Source organism: Petromyzon marinus, chromosome 1 (assembly GCF_048934315.1).
Source record: "Petromyzon marinus isolate PM22_M1 ecotype Great Lakes invasive population chromosome 1, UKy_Petmar_22M1.pri1.0, whole genome shotgun sequence".
NCBI classification, from domain to species: Eukaryota; Metazoa; Chordata; class Hyperoartia; order Petromyzontiformes; family Petromyzontidae; genus Petromyzon; species Petromyzon marinus.
Window position 1 is genome coordinate 1,839,326 of NC_133667.1, and position 18,042 is coordinate 1,857,367.

At 55.5% G+C, this 18,042-nt stretch overlaps 1 protein-coding gene across 1 annotated transcript in view; it reads right to left on the minus strand.

The window, feature by feature from the left end:
* Positions 1–18,042, minus strand: part of MTREX (Mtr4 exosome RNA helicase) — a 106,427-nt gene that overhangs the window by 57,600 nt on the left and 30,785 nt on the right. The window contains exons 17-20 of the mRNA XM_032953375.2: positions 16,937–17,109; positions 11,489–11,557; positions 10,470–10,601; positions 6,304–6,414 (exon numbers count right to left, since the gene is read on the minus strand). Coding sequence (XP_032809266.2) covers positions 6,304–6,414; positions 10,470–10,601; positions 11,489–11,557; positions 16,937–17,109 — 485 coding nt within the window. The remainder of the gene's footprint in view (positions 1–6,303; positions 6,415–10,469; positions 10,602–11,488; positions 11,558–16,936; positions 17,110–18,042) is intronic.

Here is an 18,042-nt window from a genome sequence, read left to right on the forward strand (position 1 = left end):
GAGTGGGAGAGTGAAGAGTGGAGAGAGTGAAGAGAGAGTGTGAAGAGTGTGAGAGAGTGGAGAGTAAAGAGAGTAAAGAGTGGAGCGGGTTATTGCAGCTGGCGTTGAGAGCGGGGTGGCGAGTGGAGACGGTCTCTCGCCGCGTCTCTGGGACTGCGTCGTGACGTCAGCATGCCGCCCGCTTGCGTGCTTCACTTGGCGGGCGGCCGCAGCTGCGCGGAAGAAGTCGATTTCGACGCGCCGAACAGCACAACGACGACGACGACAACAACGACACTAACGACAATAGCAACAACAACAATAGCAACAACAACAATAGCAACAACAATAGCAACAACAACAATAGCAACAACAACAATAGCAACAACGATGACGACAACGACGACAATGGCAACAACAATAACGAGAACGACGCCGACGACAATGGCAACAACAACAATAGCAACAACGATGACGACAACGACGACAATGGCAACAACAATAACGACGACGACGCTGACGACAGCAACGACAACAACAATAACGGCGCTGACGACAACAACAACGATAACAACAATGACAACAACAATAACCACAACGACAAAAACGACGACAACAAAAACAACCACGGTGGCCACGGTGACCACGGTGGCCACGGTGACCGCGGCCACGTCCGGCTCGGGTTTGCCCGGCGCGAAACGGAGCGAAACGGAGAGAAACGGAGAGAAACGAGTTAACGAGTGAACGAGTTAACGAGTTTTTTTTAACGGAGTTTAAGTGGAGAGGGAAAGTGTGATCGCTGCGAGTCACGACCACAATGACGACGACGATGAATGGCGACGCTGACGACGATGACGACGACGATGCACCGAGTCCACCGCTGAGCGGGATTTGAACCCCTGACCTCGCGATAGCGAGTCGGCATGGACGGACGGGCGGGCAAACGGGCGACGGGGTGCCGCATGTTTACCCAACGGAGAGAGCCCCGCAGTTCGCCCAGTGACGTCGTAACACACACATCACACACATACATCACACATGCACACATTACATACATCATGCACATCACACACACACATCACATACATCACGCACATCCATCATGCACATCATATACATCATGCACATCACACACATACACATCACACACACATCACACACGCACATCACACACGCACATCACACACGCACACCACATCACACACGTCACACACACACACATCACACACATCACACACATCACACACATCACACACACACACATCACATACATCATGAACATCAAACAAACATCACACACATCACGCACATCACACACATCACACACATCACACACACACATCACATACATCACGCACGTCACACACACATCACATCACACATACACACCACATACATCACGCACATCACATAAATCACGCACATCACACACACACATCACACACACACATCAGGCACATCAAACACACGCACATCACAGATAACATACATCACGCACATCACAAGCACAACGCGCGCACACACACACACATCACACACACACATCACATACATCACAAGCACAACGCGCACACACACACACAGAGAGAAACCGTGGTGCGCACAGCCACGACACAGAAAAAAAATCTCCACTGAGTGACCTCCACCTCACCACCAGGACCCCCTTACAGCCCGTCCACCCCAAACAAACCCCGGTTTAATTTGACTTAAACTTTCGTGACTGCAGGGATTCATATTCTTGTTCTTTCGGTGAAGTAACATAGATAGAAAATAATAATAAAATACAATTTTAGCTTTAAATTTTAATTGTAAATAATAAAAAAAAATTCTACTTGACTTACCAAAAGAACCAAGCATATGAACCCCGGTTTCCCAACTCTGCCACTCAGGGGGTGGAAGTGTGTGTGCGTGTGTGCGCGTGTGTGCGTGCGCATGTGTGCATGCGCGTGTGTGCGGTGTGTGCGTGTGTGTGCCGGTAGTGCAGCGGTTATTGCACCTGCCCCCAACAGTCTGTTCAGGCTATACAGGGGATCTTTGCCTTTGTACGTGCCGAGTCGACCTAGGGGAGGCTCAGGTTCCCGTTCAGGGTAGTCCGTCGCTGGCGTTGGCCGTGAGTGGGAATCCAACTCGGGTGCCGGGGTCGTGGCGCAGGGCAGCGCCGACGGCTACACTGAGCCGACTAGGCCTCAAACGCGCACCCCGGTGCGGCGTGTACAAACCATCAGCGACGGGACGACAAAGGCGGTCAGGCAGCCGCTGGGGTGTTGGCCTCCCACGCCACTCGGCGGCAGCTAGTCTCTCCGTGTCTCCCCGAGTCTCCCCGAGTCTCTCGGTGTCTCCCCGAGTATCCCCGTGTCTCCCCCGAGTATCCCTGTGTCTCCCCGTGTCTCTCCATGTCTCCCCGTGTCTCCCCGGTGTCTCTCCGTGTCTCTCCGTGTCTCCCGAGTCTCCCCCGAGTCTCCCCGTGTCTCCCCGTGTCTCCCCGAGTCTCCCCGAGTCTCCCCGAGTCTCCCGTGTCTCTCCGTGTCTCTCCCTGTCTCCGTGTCTCCCCGAGTCTCCCCGTGTCTCTCCGTGTCTCTTCGTGTCTCTCCGAGTCTCCGTGTCTCTCCCTGTCTCCGTGTCTTCCCGAGTCTCCCCGTGTCCTCTCCGTGTCTCTCCGTGTCTCTCCCTGTCTCCGTGTTCTCCCCGAGTCTCCCAGTGTCACTTCGTGTCACCGTGTCACTCCGTGTCTCCCCGAGTCTCCCCGAGTCTCCCCGAGTCTCACCGTGTCTCCCCGTGTATCTCCGTGTCTCTCCGTGTCTCTCCGTGTCTCCCCGAGTCTCCCCATGTCTCCCCGTGTCACTCCGTGTATCTCCGTGTCTCTCCGTGTCTCCCCGAGTCTCCCCGTGTCTCCCCGAGTCTCCCCGAGTCTCCCCGTGTCTCTCTGTCACCACGTGTCTCTCCGTGTCTCCCCGAGCCTCCCCCGAGTCTCCCCGAGTCTCCCCGAGTCTCCCCGTGTCTCCCCGTGTCTCTCCGTGTCTCCCCGAGTCTCCCCCGAGTCTCCCCGAGTCTCCCCGTGTCTCTCCGGGTCTCCCCGAGTCTCCCCGAGTCTCCCCGAGTCTCCCCGAGTCTCCACGTGTCTCTCCGTGTCTCCCCGAGTCTCTCCGTTTCTCTCCGTGTCTCTCTGTGTCTCTCTGTCACCACGTGTCTCCTCGTGTCTCCCCGAGTCTCCCCCGAGTCTCCCCCGTGTCTCCGAGTCTCCCCGTGTCTCTCCGTGTCACTCCGTGTCTCTCCGTGTCTGCCCGAGTCTCTCCGCGTCTCTGCGTGTCTCTCCGTGGCTCTCTGTCACCACGTGTCTCTCCGTGTCTCCCCGAGTCTCCCCGAGTCTCCCCGAGTATCCCCGTGTCTCCCCCGAGTATCCCTGTGTCTCCCCGTGTCTCCCCGTGTCTCTCCGTGTCTCTCTGTGTCTCCCCGAGTCTCCCCCGAGTCTCCCCGAGTCTCCCCGTGTCTCTCCGTGTCTCTCCGTGTCTCCCCGAGTCTCCGCCGAGTCTCCCCGAGTCTCCCCGTGTCTCTCCGTGTCTCCCCGAGTCTCCCCCGAGTCTCCCCGAGTCTCCCCGAGTCTCCCCGTGTCTCTCCGTGTCTCTCCGTGTCTCCCCGAGTCTCTCCGTGTCTCTCTGTCACCACGTGTCTCTCCGTGTCTCCCCGAGTCTCCCCCGAGTCTCCCCCGAGTCTCCCCGTGTCTCTCCGTGTCTCCCCCAGTCTCTCCGTGTCTCCCCGAGTCTCCCCGTGTCTCCCCGTGTCTCTCCGTGTCTCTCTGTCACCACGTGTCTCCCCGTGTCTCCCCGAGTCTCTCCGTGTCTCCCCGTGTCTCCCCCTGTCTCCCCGTGTCTCCCCCTGTCTCCCCGAGTCTCCCCGTATCTCTCAGTGTCTCCTCCTGTCTCCCCGTGTCTCTCCGTGTCTCTCCGTGTCTCTCCGCGTCTCTCCGTGTCTCTCTGTCACCACTGTCTCCCCGTGTCTCTCCGTGTCTCCCCGTGTCTCCCCGAGTCTCTCCGTGTCTCCCCGTGTCTCCCCGAGTCTCCCCCGTGTCTCCCCGTGTCTCTCCGTGTCACTCCGTGTCTCTCCGTGTCTCTCTGAGTCTATCCGTGTCTCTCTGTCACCACGTGTCTCTCTGTCACCACGTGTCTCTCCGTGTCTCCCCGAGTCTCTCCGTTTCTCTCCGTGTCTCTCTGTGTCTCTCTGTCACCACGTGTCTCCTCGTGTCTCCCCGAGTCTCCCCCGAGTCTCCCCCGTGTCTCCGAGTCTCCCCGTGTCTCTCCGTGTCACTCCGTGTCTCTCCGTGTCTGCCCGAGTCTCTCCGCGTCTCTGCGTGTCTCTCCGTGGCTCTCTGTCACCACGTGTCTCTCCGTGTCTCCCCGAGTCTCCCCGAGTCTCCCCGAGTATCCCCGTGTCTCCCCCGAGTATCCCTGTGTCTCCCCGTGTCTCCCCGTGTCTCTCCGTGTCTCTCCGTGTCTCCCCGAGTCTCCCCCGAGTCTCCCCGAGTCTCCCCGTGTCTCTCCGTGTCTCTCCGTGTCTCCCCGAGTCTCCGCCGAGTCTCCCCGAGTCTCCCCGTGTCTCTCCGTGTCTCCCCGAGTCTCCCCCGAGTCTCCCCGAGTCTCCCCGAGTCTCCCCGTGTCTCTCCGTGTCTCTCCGTGTCTCCCCGTCACCACGTGTCTCTCCGTGTCTCCCCGAGTCTCCCCCGAGTCTCCCCGTGTCTCTCCGTGTCTCCCCCAGTCTCTCCGTGTCTCCCCGAGTCTCCCTGTGTCTCCCCGTGTCTCTCCGTGTCTCTCTGTCACCACGTGTCTCCCCGTGTCTCCCCGAGTCTCTCCGTGTCTCCCCGTGTCTCCCCCTGTCTCCCCGTGTCTCCCCCTGTCTCCCCGAGTCTCCCCGTATCTCTCAGTGTCTCCCCCTGTCTCCCCGTGTCTCTCCGTGTCTCTCCGTGTCTCTCCGCGTCTCTCCGTGTCTCTCTGTCACCACGTGTCTCCCCGTGTCTCTCCGTGTCTCCCCGTGTCTCCCCGAGTCTCTCCGTGTCTCCCCGTGTCTCCCCGAGTCTCCCCCGTGTCTCCCCGTGTCTCTCCGTGTCACTCCGTGTCTCTCCGTGTCTCTCTGAGTCTATCCGTGTCTCTCTGTCACCACGTGTCTCTCTGTCACCACGTGTCTCTCCGTGTCTCCCTGAGTCTCTCCGAGTCTCCCCCGTGTCTCCCCCGAGTCTCCCCCTGTCTCTCCGTTTCTCTCCGTGTCTCTCCGTGTCTCTCTGTCACCACGTGTCTCCCCTGAGTCTCCCCGTGTCTCTCCGAGTCTCCCTCGAGCCATCCCCGAGTCTCCCCGAGTCTCTCCGTGTCTCTCCGTGTCTCTCCGTGTCTCTCTGTCACCACGTGTCTCCCCGTGTCTCCCCGTGTCTCCCCCGAGTCTCCCCGTGTCTCTCCGTGTCTCTCCGTGTCTCTCTGTCACCACGTGTCTCTCCGTGTCTCCCCGTGTCTCCCCCGAGTCTCCCCTGAGTCTCCCCGTGTCTCTCCGAGTCTCTTCGTGTCTCTCTGTCACCACGTGTCTGCCCGTGTCTCCCCCAAGTCTCCCCGAGTCTCTCCGTGTCTCTCTGTCTCCCCGTGTCTCCCCTGAGTCTCTCCGTGTCTCCCCCGAGTCTCTCCGAGTCTCCCCCAAGTCTCCCCGAGTCTCCCCGTGTCTCTTCGTGTCACTCCGGGTCTCTCTGTGTCACTCCGGGTCTCTCCGTGTCTCCCCGTGTCACTCCGGGTCTCTCCGAGTCTCCCCGTGTCTCCCCGTGTCACCCCGTGTCTCCCCGTGTCACTCCGGGTCTCTCCGTGTCACTCCGGGTCTCCCCGTGTCTCCCCCGTGTCTCCCCGAGTCTCCCCCGTGTCTGTCTGTGTCACCCCGTGTCTCCCCGTGTCACTCCGGGTCTCTCCGTGTCACTCCGGGTCTCCCCGTGTCTCCCCCGTGTCTCCCCGAGTCTCCCCCGTGTCTGTCTGTGTCACCCCGTGTCTCCCCGTGTCACTCCGGGTCTCTCCGTGTCACTCCGGGTCTCCCCGTGTCTCCCCCGTGTCTCCCCGAGTCTCCCCCGTGTCTGTGTCTCCCCGTGTCTCCCCGTGTCACTCCGGGTCTCTCCGTGTCACTCCGTGTCTCTCCGTGTCACTCCGTGTCTCTCCGAGTCTCCCCCGTGTCTCCCCCGAGTCTCCCCCTGTCTCCCCGATTCTCCCCGTGTCTCCCCCGAGTCTCCCCCCCCCGTCTCTCCGCGCAGAACTTGCCCCCGCGGTGTGTGGCAGGCCACACGGGGGGGGGGACCTGTTGCCTTCGTACCTCGATGGACTTGATGACGCTCTGGCGGTTGTCGTGGGAGCGCAGGTCCTTGGGGAGGTAGAGACGCACGCTGCTCAGCGCGGTGATGAGGCCCAGCGTGATCGGCACCACCTGCCATCGCCGGCGACAAACAAACGGGACGCACGCCATCATCAGCCGCCGTCATCGTCGGCCACGGTCGATCCACTGCTGGATGAAGGCCCCTCGCCAAGCCGCCGCCGCCGCCGCCGCTACCTCCCGCGATCCGGCGACGCGACACTCCGCACGGCACCGCCTGCACGCGAAACGAATTTCATCGGGCGCCACGGTGGCCAGGAGATGTTAACCATCTCGTCCGGTATGCAGGAGGTTGTTGGGTTTCGATCCCGACCCTGACGACGCCTGCTGCTGCTGTATATATTTGGAGTTTGCGTGTCTCTCTCATCATCATCACGATGACTAAGAGATGTTAACTACCTCGCCTGGTTTCCAAGAGGTCGGTGGGTTCGATGCCGACCCTGACGATGCCTGCTGTATATTTTGAGTCGGCGTGCGTCTCTCATCGTCATCATCATCATCACGGTGGCTAGGAGATGTTAACTACCTCGCCTGGCATGCAGGAGGTCGTTGGATTAGATCCCGACCCTGACGCCTGCTGCTGCTGTATATGTGGAGTTTGCGTGTCTCTCTCTCTCTCTCTCCCTGTGGGCGCGTGGATTTTTCACCGGGTCTTCTGGTTTTTCCTTCACACATTTAGAATCATCGTGTGCGTTCACAGCATTTGGCATCTGCTATAAATTTCCACTTGATCATAAGCCACTTCTGTCGAGCTATCATTTGGGACAGCCAGGTCACAAACAATAGCTCCATAGCTCAGTGTGGGCCCTTACCTGGTAAAGTAAAAATAGTAAATCGTCGTAAAATAATCATCCCTCCGTCTTCGCGACGGACGTGTTCTCTCTCTGTCTCTGAACGCGTTCAAATTCCGCGTCCTGTTCGCTCCGTTGCTAGTCCCGACCGTCGGCCGTCACCGTCCTGTCTGGCCGTGCCGTGTGCTGCTGGCCACTCGCTTTTTAGTTAGCGGCCTTCACCCCTCCCCCGCAACGACGTCGTCGTGAACCTGCCGTGGGTTCTCCAATTCCGCGTCCCGTCGACGCAACGGCTCTCGACGCAATTCAAAGCGCCGCCACGGGCAAATGCCGCCGCACAGGAAATGACGTCACCGACATGGCCGCCACGTCTCCGCCCTCGCCCCCCAACGCCACGTGACGTCGGGCGCCGCCCGCTTTGGTTCGCAGCGGAAAATCTCCCGCTCGACGATTACGGTACGCTAAAGAGACCCCGCAAGGCAGAGGCACGCGGAGGTGCGCTGCTCCGCAAACCAGCGGCCCGACGCCCACGATGCCTTGCACGCATGTCACGTGACCACCACACTTGCATGTTCAAGGCGAGCTCAAAAACGTCTTGTCGTACCGTGGCAACCCGCTCTGCGGAAACGGAGTTACGAAAAGGCTCCGAAATCGTCCCTTGGAATCCAGAATGGGAAAAACGTTGAATCCGAAACTCATCGCCAGAAGCCAGCAGCGAGAGGCCGCCACCGCCGCCGCCCACTGCCGGATTACCCTCATAGCAAAAGCAGCGACAACATATGTAGCAGCTACAACATATGTAGCAGCTACAACATATGTAGCAGCTACAACATATGTAGCAGCTACAACATATGTAGCAGCTACAACATATGTAGCAGCTACAACATATGTAGCAGCTACAACATATGTAGCAGCTACAACATATGTAGCAGCTACAACATATGTAGCAGCTACAACATATGTAGCAGCTACAACATATGTAGCAGCTACAACATATGTAGCAGCTACAACATATGTAGCAGCTACAACATATGTAGCAGCTACAACATATTTAGCAGCTACATATGTAGTAGTAGCTATGGGCCCCGCACTTTCAAGGGCCCCGCACTTTCAAGGGCCCTGCGCTAAACGCTTTCAAGCTATCAATTCCAGTTCAGTGACTCTGCACTTGCTCTATTACCGTAGTACTACACCGCCTTAAACTTTTTTTTTACGAACGACCGAGTATTTAAGGTCAGCGATTTGTCGTGTGTTATCTGGCTGTATAGCGTAATGAAAAAAAAACATACAATAACTTTACTGTGCAAGTAAAAAAAAAATGTGTATTTTCACATTTTATGCGTTTGATTTTTTTTAAAAATTTACGGCCCCTTCATAACATAATGCTGCAGGCCCCCACGCTAGCTTCATCCGGCACCGCCGCTGCAGATGCAGGGAAACCCGACACCGCACGAAGCAGCGCTGCGAAGGGGAAGCGAGAGCTAAGCTCTCCGCTGCGGGAGGCACCGGGACGGGGGGGGGGGGAAGCTGAGTAGATGGGGGGGGGGAGATAGGGGGTGGGCCAGGGAAGGAAAGTTTGAACAAAACAAGGATGAGACTGAACAAAGGGCTGCTTGGGGGGTGAGTGGGGGGGGGGGTGTGGATAGAGTTGGGGGCTGCCCCCACCCACCCCCCTCCTGGCAGCGGAGGCCGGGGCAAGAGAAGGAGGAGGTGTTCCACGGGCGAGGAGAGAGGTGGGGGAGACGGTGGGAGACGCGCGGACACACAGGGAGACACTGGGAGAGACGGAGAGATACGGATGGACACCGGGAGACGAGGAGAGACACTGAGAGACACTGGGAGACACTGGGAGAGACACTGGGAGAGACGGAGAGACACTGAGAGACACTGGGAGAGACGGAGAGACACGGAGAGACACTGGGAGAGACGCTGGGAGAGACGGAGAGACACTGGGAGAGACGCTGGGAGAGACGGAGAGACACGGAGAGACACGGAGAGATACGGAGAGACACCGGGAGACAAGGAGAGACACGGAGAGACACTGGGAGACACTGGGAGAGACAGAGACACACGGAGATATACGGAGAGCCACGGAGAGACATTGGGAGAGACGGAGTGACAGGGAGAGACACGGAGAGACACGGAGAGACACTGGGAGAGACACTGGGAGAGACACTGGGAGAGACGGAGAGACAGAGACACTGGGAGAGACACAGAGAGACACTGGGTGAGACAGAGAAACAGGGAGCGACACTGGGGGACACCGAGAGACACACGGGGACACCGAGAGACACACGGGGACACCGAGAGACACGCGGGGACACCGAGAGACACACGGGGACACCGAGAGACACACGGGGACGCGCTGCTCAGACGACCGTTCTGGCACGGCACCGCGGGGTGGCGAGGCCTGCGGGCCGCCGTGCGGGGCCCTCGCCAGGCGGCGTTTGTTTTTGCTGGGCCCTGTTTGTTTGTTCTACGCCACGGAGCCTGCGGAGAGGAATCCAGAGCCCAGTAGTTCCTGCCCAGACGGGGGGCGGGGGGGGGGGAGAGGGCCACGTGGCCGAGAAGCGCAGCGGCCACGGCCGCACCACTCACCAGCCGGCGTGGACCGCGTCGAAGTTTCGGCAGCCGGCTGAACCGGGCAAACCGCGCGACCCGAGTGCACGTTTCGAAAATAAAAACGTGGAACCGATCGTCGGCTCGTCACGCCGTCAAAGCGGGATTGTCTGACCAGCGATTGGTGGAACGCAACGCGCGGTGACCGATAAGCCCTGCTGCTGCTGCTGCTGCCACACCACTCACTTCTCTCTGCCCCCTTCTCTCTAAAGTCTCCCTCACCCATCCCTCGCACCCGCATTTCAAAACGCATCTCGCCACGGCAGAGGTCGTGGGTTCGATCCTGACCCCGACGCTTGCTGTATATTTTGGAGTTGACGTATCTCTCATCATCATCACGGTGGCTAGGAGATGTTAACTACCTCGCCTGGTAGGCAGGAGGTCTGGGTCTCTCTCCCCGTGGTCACGTGGAATGTTTCTCCGGGTCCTTCGCGTTTAAGAGTATTTGGCTGCTATGAATTGCCACATGATGAGGAGCCAAGTGATGATGAGCCAGCATTTGTGATGGGCAAATGGCTTCTGAAAAAAAAACTACATAACTCAGTGGGGCCTTACCTGGTAAAATAAAAATAGTTTGGCTTAGTTGCTCCCCTCTGCCCTCTCTCTCCCTTCTGTCCCTCTCACCGGCACCCCTGCCCCTCTCTCTCTCTCTCCGCTTCTCTCCCCTCCGCTTCTCTCCCCCTCTCCCGTCCCTCTCACCTGCATCTCCCCCTTGTCCCCGGGCCGCGGGGGCTTGGAGGCCTCGGTGTGGGGGAGCCGTGCGCTCTCCCGGGAGCAGCACAGCAGCGCCTCCACCACGTACAGCGCCTCCTGCTCCGCACTGGCGATGATCTGCGTGGCACCACCATCCAAGTTGGCACGGGGAACACGCAAAGTCACTCCATGAGTCTCCGTGCAACTCTGTGGCCCTCTGTGTAACTCTACGGATCTCCGTATGTAACTCTATGGCTCTCCCTGTGTAACTCTATAATTCTCCCTATGTAACTCTATAACTCTCCCTATGTAACTGTATGGATCTCTGTGTAGCTCTAAAACTCTATGGGCCTCTGGCTAACTATGACTCTCTATGAATATCTATGTAACTCTATGGCTCTCCCTATGTAACTCTATGACTATCTCGATGTAACTCTGTGGATCCCTGCGTAACTCGATGGATATCTGCGTAACTCCACGACTCTATGGGTCTCTGACTAACTCGATGAATCTCTACGTGACTCTATGGATCTCGGCGCAACTCTATGGATCTCCGTGTAACTCTATGGGTCTCTATGTAACTCCATAACTCTATGGGTCTTTGGCTAACTCTATTCATCTCTATGCAACTCTATGACTATCCCGATGGAACTCTATGGATCCCTGCGTAACTCCACGACTCTATGGGTCTCTAACTAACTCGATGAATCTCTACGTGACTCTATGGATCTCCGTGTAACTCTATGGATCTCTGTATAACTCTATGGGTCTCTATGTAACTCCATAACTCTATGGGTCTTTGGCTAACTCTATTAATCTCTATGTAACTCTATGGCTCTCCCTATGTAACTCCATGACTATCTCGATGTAACTCTGTGGATCCCTGCGTAACTCGATGGATCTCTGCGTAACTCCACGACTCTATGGGTCTCTGACTAACTCGATGAATCTCTACGTGACTCTATGGATCTCGGCGCAACTCTATGGGTCTCTCTGTGTGCGTGTGTGTGCGCGTGTGTCATCACCTTCGTGTTGGTCTTCTTGTGAAAGTTGACGACGACGCCCCAGCCAAAGTCGTCCTCTTCATTCTTAACCTGCTGGCGAAACGGCAGACAATGACCACCACCACCACCACCCACCACCACCACCACCACCGCCCACCACCACCACCACCACCACCCACCACCGCCATCTTCACCGCCAAAGGAAAAATAAAGAACGGCTAGTTTAACACGTAACAGTAGTAGCAGCTGTAGGGCTTCTCGCGACCAACGTTATCCGTAACAGTTTTCTTGGTTAGGCTTATGGGGTGAGATCGCGTAAGTGCGAACGTGTCGTTGAACCCCGCACACCACCGCCCGGACACGGGATTGCAAGGGGACTTTCACGTGAACAAAACGTGGCCAATCCGTCGCTCGTTCGGAAGCTCGCCGCTCGTGCGTTGCAGGGTAAACCCACAGCGGCGTTTGCAATTCCGAGCACCTGCGTGACGTTTCGCCGGCAATTACAACAGCAGCAACCGGCATCGTCAGGCGACAGCCACAAGAGATGTGGAGCAATCCTCCTCCCCTTGCCATCTCGGTCTTAAGTAGACGATAAACGTGACGCCGTCACTTGTAAATGCTGCGGCGGGTTCACCCTCCAACGCACAACCGGTGTGGTGCTGTACTAGTATACTACACTGTATACTACACTATACACTACACTACATACTAGTGCTGTAGTAGCATACTACACTGTACACTACACTATACACTACATACTAGTGCTGTAGTAGTATACTACACTATACACTACACTATACACTACACTACATACTAGTGCTGTACTAGTATACTACACTGTATACTACACTATACACTACACTACATACTAGTGCTGTAGTAGCATACTACACTGTACACTACACTATACACTACATACTAGTGCTGTAGTAGTATACTACACTATACACTACACTATACACTACACTACATACTAGTGCTGTACTAGTATACTACACTGTATACTACACTATACACTACACTACATACTAGTGCTGTAGTAGCATACTACACTGTACACTACACTATACACTACATACTAGTGCTGTAGTAGTATACTACACTATACACTACACTATACACTACACTACATACTAGTGCTGTACTAGTATACTACACTGTATACTACACTATACACTACACTTCATACTAGTGCTGCAGTAGTATACTACACTGTATACTACGCTATACACTACGTACAAGTGCTGTACTAGTATACTACACTATACACTACACTACATACTAGTGCTGTACTAGTATACTACACTATACACTACACAATACACTACACTATATACTCGTGCTGTAATAGAATACTACACTATACACTACACTATACACTGCACTATACACTACACTATATACTCGTGATGTACTAGTATACTACACTATACACTACACTATACACTAGTGCTGTACTAGTAAACTACACTATATATTACACTATACACTACACTATACACGTGCTGTACTAGTATACTACACTATATATTACACTATACACTACACTATACACTACACTATACACTAGTGCTGTACTAGTATACTACACTATATACTACACTATACACTACACTATACACTACACTACACACTAGTGCTGTACTAGTATACTACACTATATACTACACTATATATTACACTATACACTACACTATACACTAGTGCTGTACTAGTATACTACACTATATACTACACTATATATTACACTATACACTACACTATACACTAGCGCTGTACTAGTAACGAATTGGCCACGTTCTGTTTACGTGACAAACCCCTTACTCATTGGCCGTGTCAGGTGGCGGCGGGTTTAACGACACATTTATTTATACTCATGCGATCTGAACCCAACAAAAAACCTCCATTATGGATAAAGAACAGCCGTTTGCCCCATTATTTTGGCTATGAAAACAGGGGTTGCGTTACGACATTCAAACATAAAAATCCAGGTGGTCCTCTACTCACGATGGAGATGGTTACGACGACCCCATCGTAAGTCAAAAACATCGTAAGTCGAAGATGGCCTGGCCTACCCAGGAGACTTAAAGAATGTTGATAATTTAGCAAAACAGGGCAATTTACAGTGCCGTACTGTATAAACTATATACTGTATGTATTTATTAATTACGATACTGTATTGCACAGTAAAATTTAAAGGAAAAAAACAAGGTCAATTCTTAGCCTACCTATATGAACTGCAATTTAATAGAAAGTTTTTTTTCAGGAAACAATCCTATCTGCTATATATATTAAAAAAAAAACTTTAAAACATGCATTGAACGTATCTTATCTTGGTAACCCTAAAATGAAATCGCTAAAATATTTAACAATGTTGTCGTTTCGCCATCGTAAGATCGAAATATCGTGAGTCGGACCACCGTAACTCGGGGACTGTCTGTAGATACCTTTAACCAACTGTGCTCTGGTCTGAACACCGGTGGTGACACTAGGCCATCAACAAGTAGTCTCTGGTATAGGCCAATCAGTTTGACAGACAATGCGTACATTATTATTATTACCACAAGCACGTGTGGTTGATGCAGACTTGCTTCCTTACAAAAGGTATCATTTTTCGATTTAAAGCTTTCGTGACTGCAATGACTCATCTTCTTTGGTTCTTTCGGTAAAGTCACGTAGAATGAGAATAAAATAATAAATTGATAAAATAAAATTTATTATTTTATTCTCATTCTACGTTACTTTACCGAAAGAACCAAAGAAGAAAAGGTATCATGTATACTCGCCGTTTGATTTCCATGGAAGGGTAAAACCTATTCTTATTTTTCGCACTTTGATACTGGCCACAAAAAAAACGGGTCCCATGACACCACCTCCAACACAACGACGACAGCGGCACGCCAAGGAGCGGCTCTCCCGCGCTCGGAAAGGTGGCGACGTTCAAATCCGGGTCGTTGTGCGGGGGTCGACTCGGCCCATCATCCCCCTCCCTCCGCGGTGGATAAAGCAGGCGTGCCGCTTCGTGGGGAGGAAAGTTCGACGGCGGTTGTCCAATGGACTGAGCGGGGTTGGCGGGGGGGGGGGCGGTGGCACGAGAGGCAGAGGCCTCGACGCTTCGGTGGAAAAAAATAAATAAATTCCATCCTTCGGTTGATTCCACGGCAGGGCCCTCCGCTCGCAATCTCAAAATAAAAGCAGCCGTTTCCATATTTATTAACTTTTTCCTTAGCTTTTGACATTTCATGAAACGCTCCCCCATCTCTCTCTCTCACTGGCCCCCCGTATCAAACGCATCGTTGAGAAAGAAAATAAAAACCCCACAACGCTGGCTGGAATCATCCGGTTTCGCCAAAAACGCAATAAACGCTACAAACTCTGGGTGGATTTCTCTGATCCGAGCGATGCCGGGGCAACCGGTGACATTTATCGTTTCCTTGCGCGCGGGGCTTAAGGGGAGGCTCGTGGCCCCGTCGCGAGCCCACGCACGTGCGCAGCGAACAAAGGGGAGCTCAGTTGCCACCGCATCGCACATCCCCCCTGAATGTCACGTTCACGATTACCCCACAAATACCACATTCACTGCTACCCGTCGCCGCCGCCAGAGACGCACGTGCGTACGTGCGTACGTACAAACGCGCGGTCGCACGACGACCGGCAGAGCGTCATCAAGTCCATCGAAGAGCTCCCCCCGGGCCCCCCCCCGAACCGCCCCGCTTAGCCTTTAACAGACGGTCGGAGCAAGCGCTGCTAAGAGAGTAAGAGCGTACGAAGGCCAGGCACTGTGGCACGCAAAACAGGATGGTGGGTGGGTGGTCAGCACCACGCCCGGCCTGCCTTTGTCTCCACAGTGGCGAAGATTTTTACACAACCGCACCATCAGGTAACTCATTTGAGGCCGAGTCTACCGTCGAAAGGCTCAGATAATCGTCGCCGGTGTCTGTGGCCGCCGAACGGGACTCGAACTCGGGTCGCCGGGTTCGCGGCGCGCTGACCACTCCACACCACTGCTCCTGTTCCTTGCCGGCCTTCATCGCTGCTACTCGCGAACCCGCAGTTGCCTCAACCGTCTGTTAAAGGTTGTGGGGTGGGGGCATCTTTCTCTTTGTTTGTGCCTCAATGCCCCCGCGCGTGCACGGATGCCTGCCGCTCTGCGGAGAGGCCGTGCCCTGCGCCAAAACGAACGCGAACCACCGAGGGAATTTGCCAAACCGACGAGCTCAAAGGGAACGAGCGAGCGCGGACGGTCGTGGCCAATGTGGCTACGGTTAACGGTAAAACACATCACTCAGCTGCCCCCCCCCCCGGGGGGCCACGCAACGCTCCGAGCCACCGCATCAATCCGGCGTCGGCGCGGCAAAGACGGATCGCCAAGGTGCTGTTAGCGAGCGCCTATTGAGGCTGGCTCGGTCCCCTTGGGACCCCCGCCCCCCCCTCGCCCAGCGGGGCGGCGGCCATCGTGTGAGTTACGTGGCCAATATCACGGCGCTAATGGAAGGCAGATTCCCGGGGAACACGGAGGGTGACGGGTAGCAGCGGGAGGGGGGGGGAAAGAATCGAATTGACCAAGTGCTCGCGCACAAGCTGGTGCACGCAGACACGAGCGCGCGCACGCTCGCGCACACGCTCGCACACACGCTCGCACACACGTAAGCAGATGTGCGCAACACAACAAACAGCCCACTGACGGGAGCATGTCTGGATCTTTCGAAGGATTCGCGAGCTCCTCAGCACAATCCAGCCCGGGTGAAACCCAGCATGGATCGTAGTCAAGCACGTGTAGCCTTCACAGACTGTAGGGGCAAGTGCTGTTAGCGAGCAGCACCTACGAAGGCCGGCACGGCACACACGAGGGGGTGGGAGGCCAGTGCCACGCCCGACTGCCTTTTTCTCCCTAGTGGCGATGTTTACTACACACCGCACCAGGTACTCTGGTTTGCCGGGTTCGTAGCACGGCGCGCTAACCCCTACACTATCGCTTTCCACATGCGGACACACGTACACACACTCGGCCGCTCACTCGCTCACCCTCTCACTCGCCCGCTCACTCGCCCTCCCTCTCGCTCGCCCACTCACTCACTCTCCCTCTCGTTCACTCGCTCACCCTCTCACTCGTTCACTCGCTCACCCTCTCACTCGGTCACTCGCTCACCCTCTCACTCGGTCACTCGCTCACCCTCTCACTCGCTCACTCGCTCACCCTCTCACCCTCTCACTCGCTCACTCGCTCACCCTCTCACTCGCTCACCCTCCCTCTCACTCGCTCACCTTCCCTCTCACTCGCTCACTCGCTCACCCTGTCACTCGCTCACTCGCTCACCCTCTCACTCTCTCACACGCTCACCCGCTCACTCGCTCACCCTCTCACTCGCTCACCCTGTCACTCGCTCACCCTCTCACTCGCTCACCCTGTCACTCACTCGATCACCCTCTCACTCGCTCACTCGCCCTCCCTCTCCCACCGGCGCGCACCTTGACCATGCGGCCCGGCTGCAGAAAGGGGATGCAGTACTTGGGGCGGCGGACAAACTCCTCGACGTCACGGGCGAGGCGCGCCAGCTGCTGCCGGATCTTGTAGTAGGCGCAGACGCTCTCCTCCTCGGGCACCTGCGTGCTGTTGTACATCTGCTCCAACATCTTCAGCTCTGCGGCGGGATGGGAGAAGCGGGGGCATTCTCCGTCACGGACGGCCACGACGCTCTCGGGCCGAGATTCCGAGCGTCGTTGGTTTGACGCATCCTCACCGCACCACCCCCCCCGCCCAGATTCGCACGGTCGGCTACGTGCCGCCCGAAGGAAGTTCCACGCACGCACGCGAGGCGAGGGACGCGCTCGAGGGAGGCCGGGACGAGCCTCGTTCGCTCGAGCGACCGGGGGTGACCGCAGCTGCGCCCAACGCAACCGAGAGAAATCGGACATCGCTCGCCGGCAGCCGAATGACCGAGCAGCCTTGTGCCGCACGGGGACGGCTGCCGCTGGGGGGTGCCGCCCCCCTCAAATCTGTCGAGCGGCGAGAAGCGCCCCCCCCCCCCAACCGGGCGCAGAGGAGGGTGGCTCCATGAGAAGCAAGCTCAGCGTCATGACGGTTTACCATCAGCATCATGGTTAGCAGCAGCAGCATCATCATCAGACTATAATAATAGGGTTTTCCCCGTTTTTTCTGGCAACAAAACTGAAACCTTTTTACAAGGATTCATGTCTGCATTAACCACAATATCTAAACTGATTGGTCCACACCAGTTTCAAGGACAATGCATATATTATCAGAGTGTGTGTTTTTTGTTAGCATTTTGACTGCAGATATTGTTTTGTAGGCAGAAAAAAGGGGAAAACCCCTATTATTATATTTTGGTACTGGCAAAGGAGGTCTAATGATGTAGATATCATCAAACTACTATTCTTTATTATACCAGGTAAGGCCCAATGAGCTACGTAGCTCTTTTTCAGAAGTGACCTGGCCACAAATCATAGCTCAACGAAGTGGGTCATCACGTGGAACTTTATCACAGCAAAATACTTTAAAAGCACGTTTCTCGATGTGGAGGAAAGAAACGGGAGGACCCGGAGAAAAATCCACA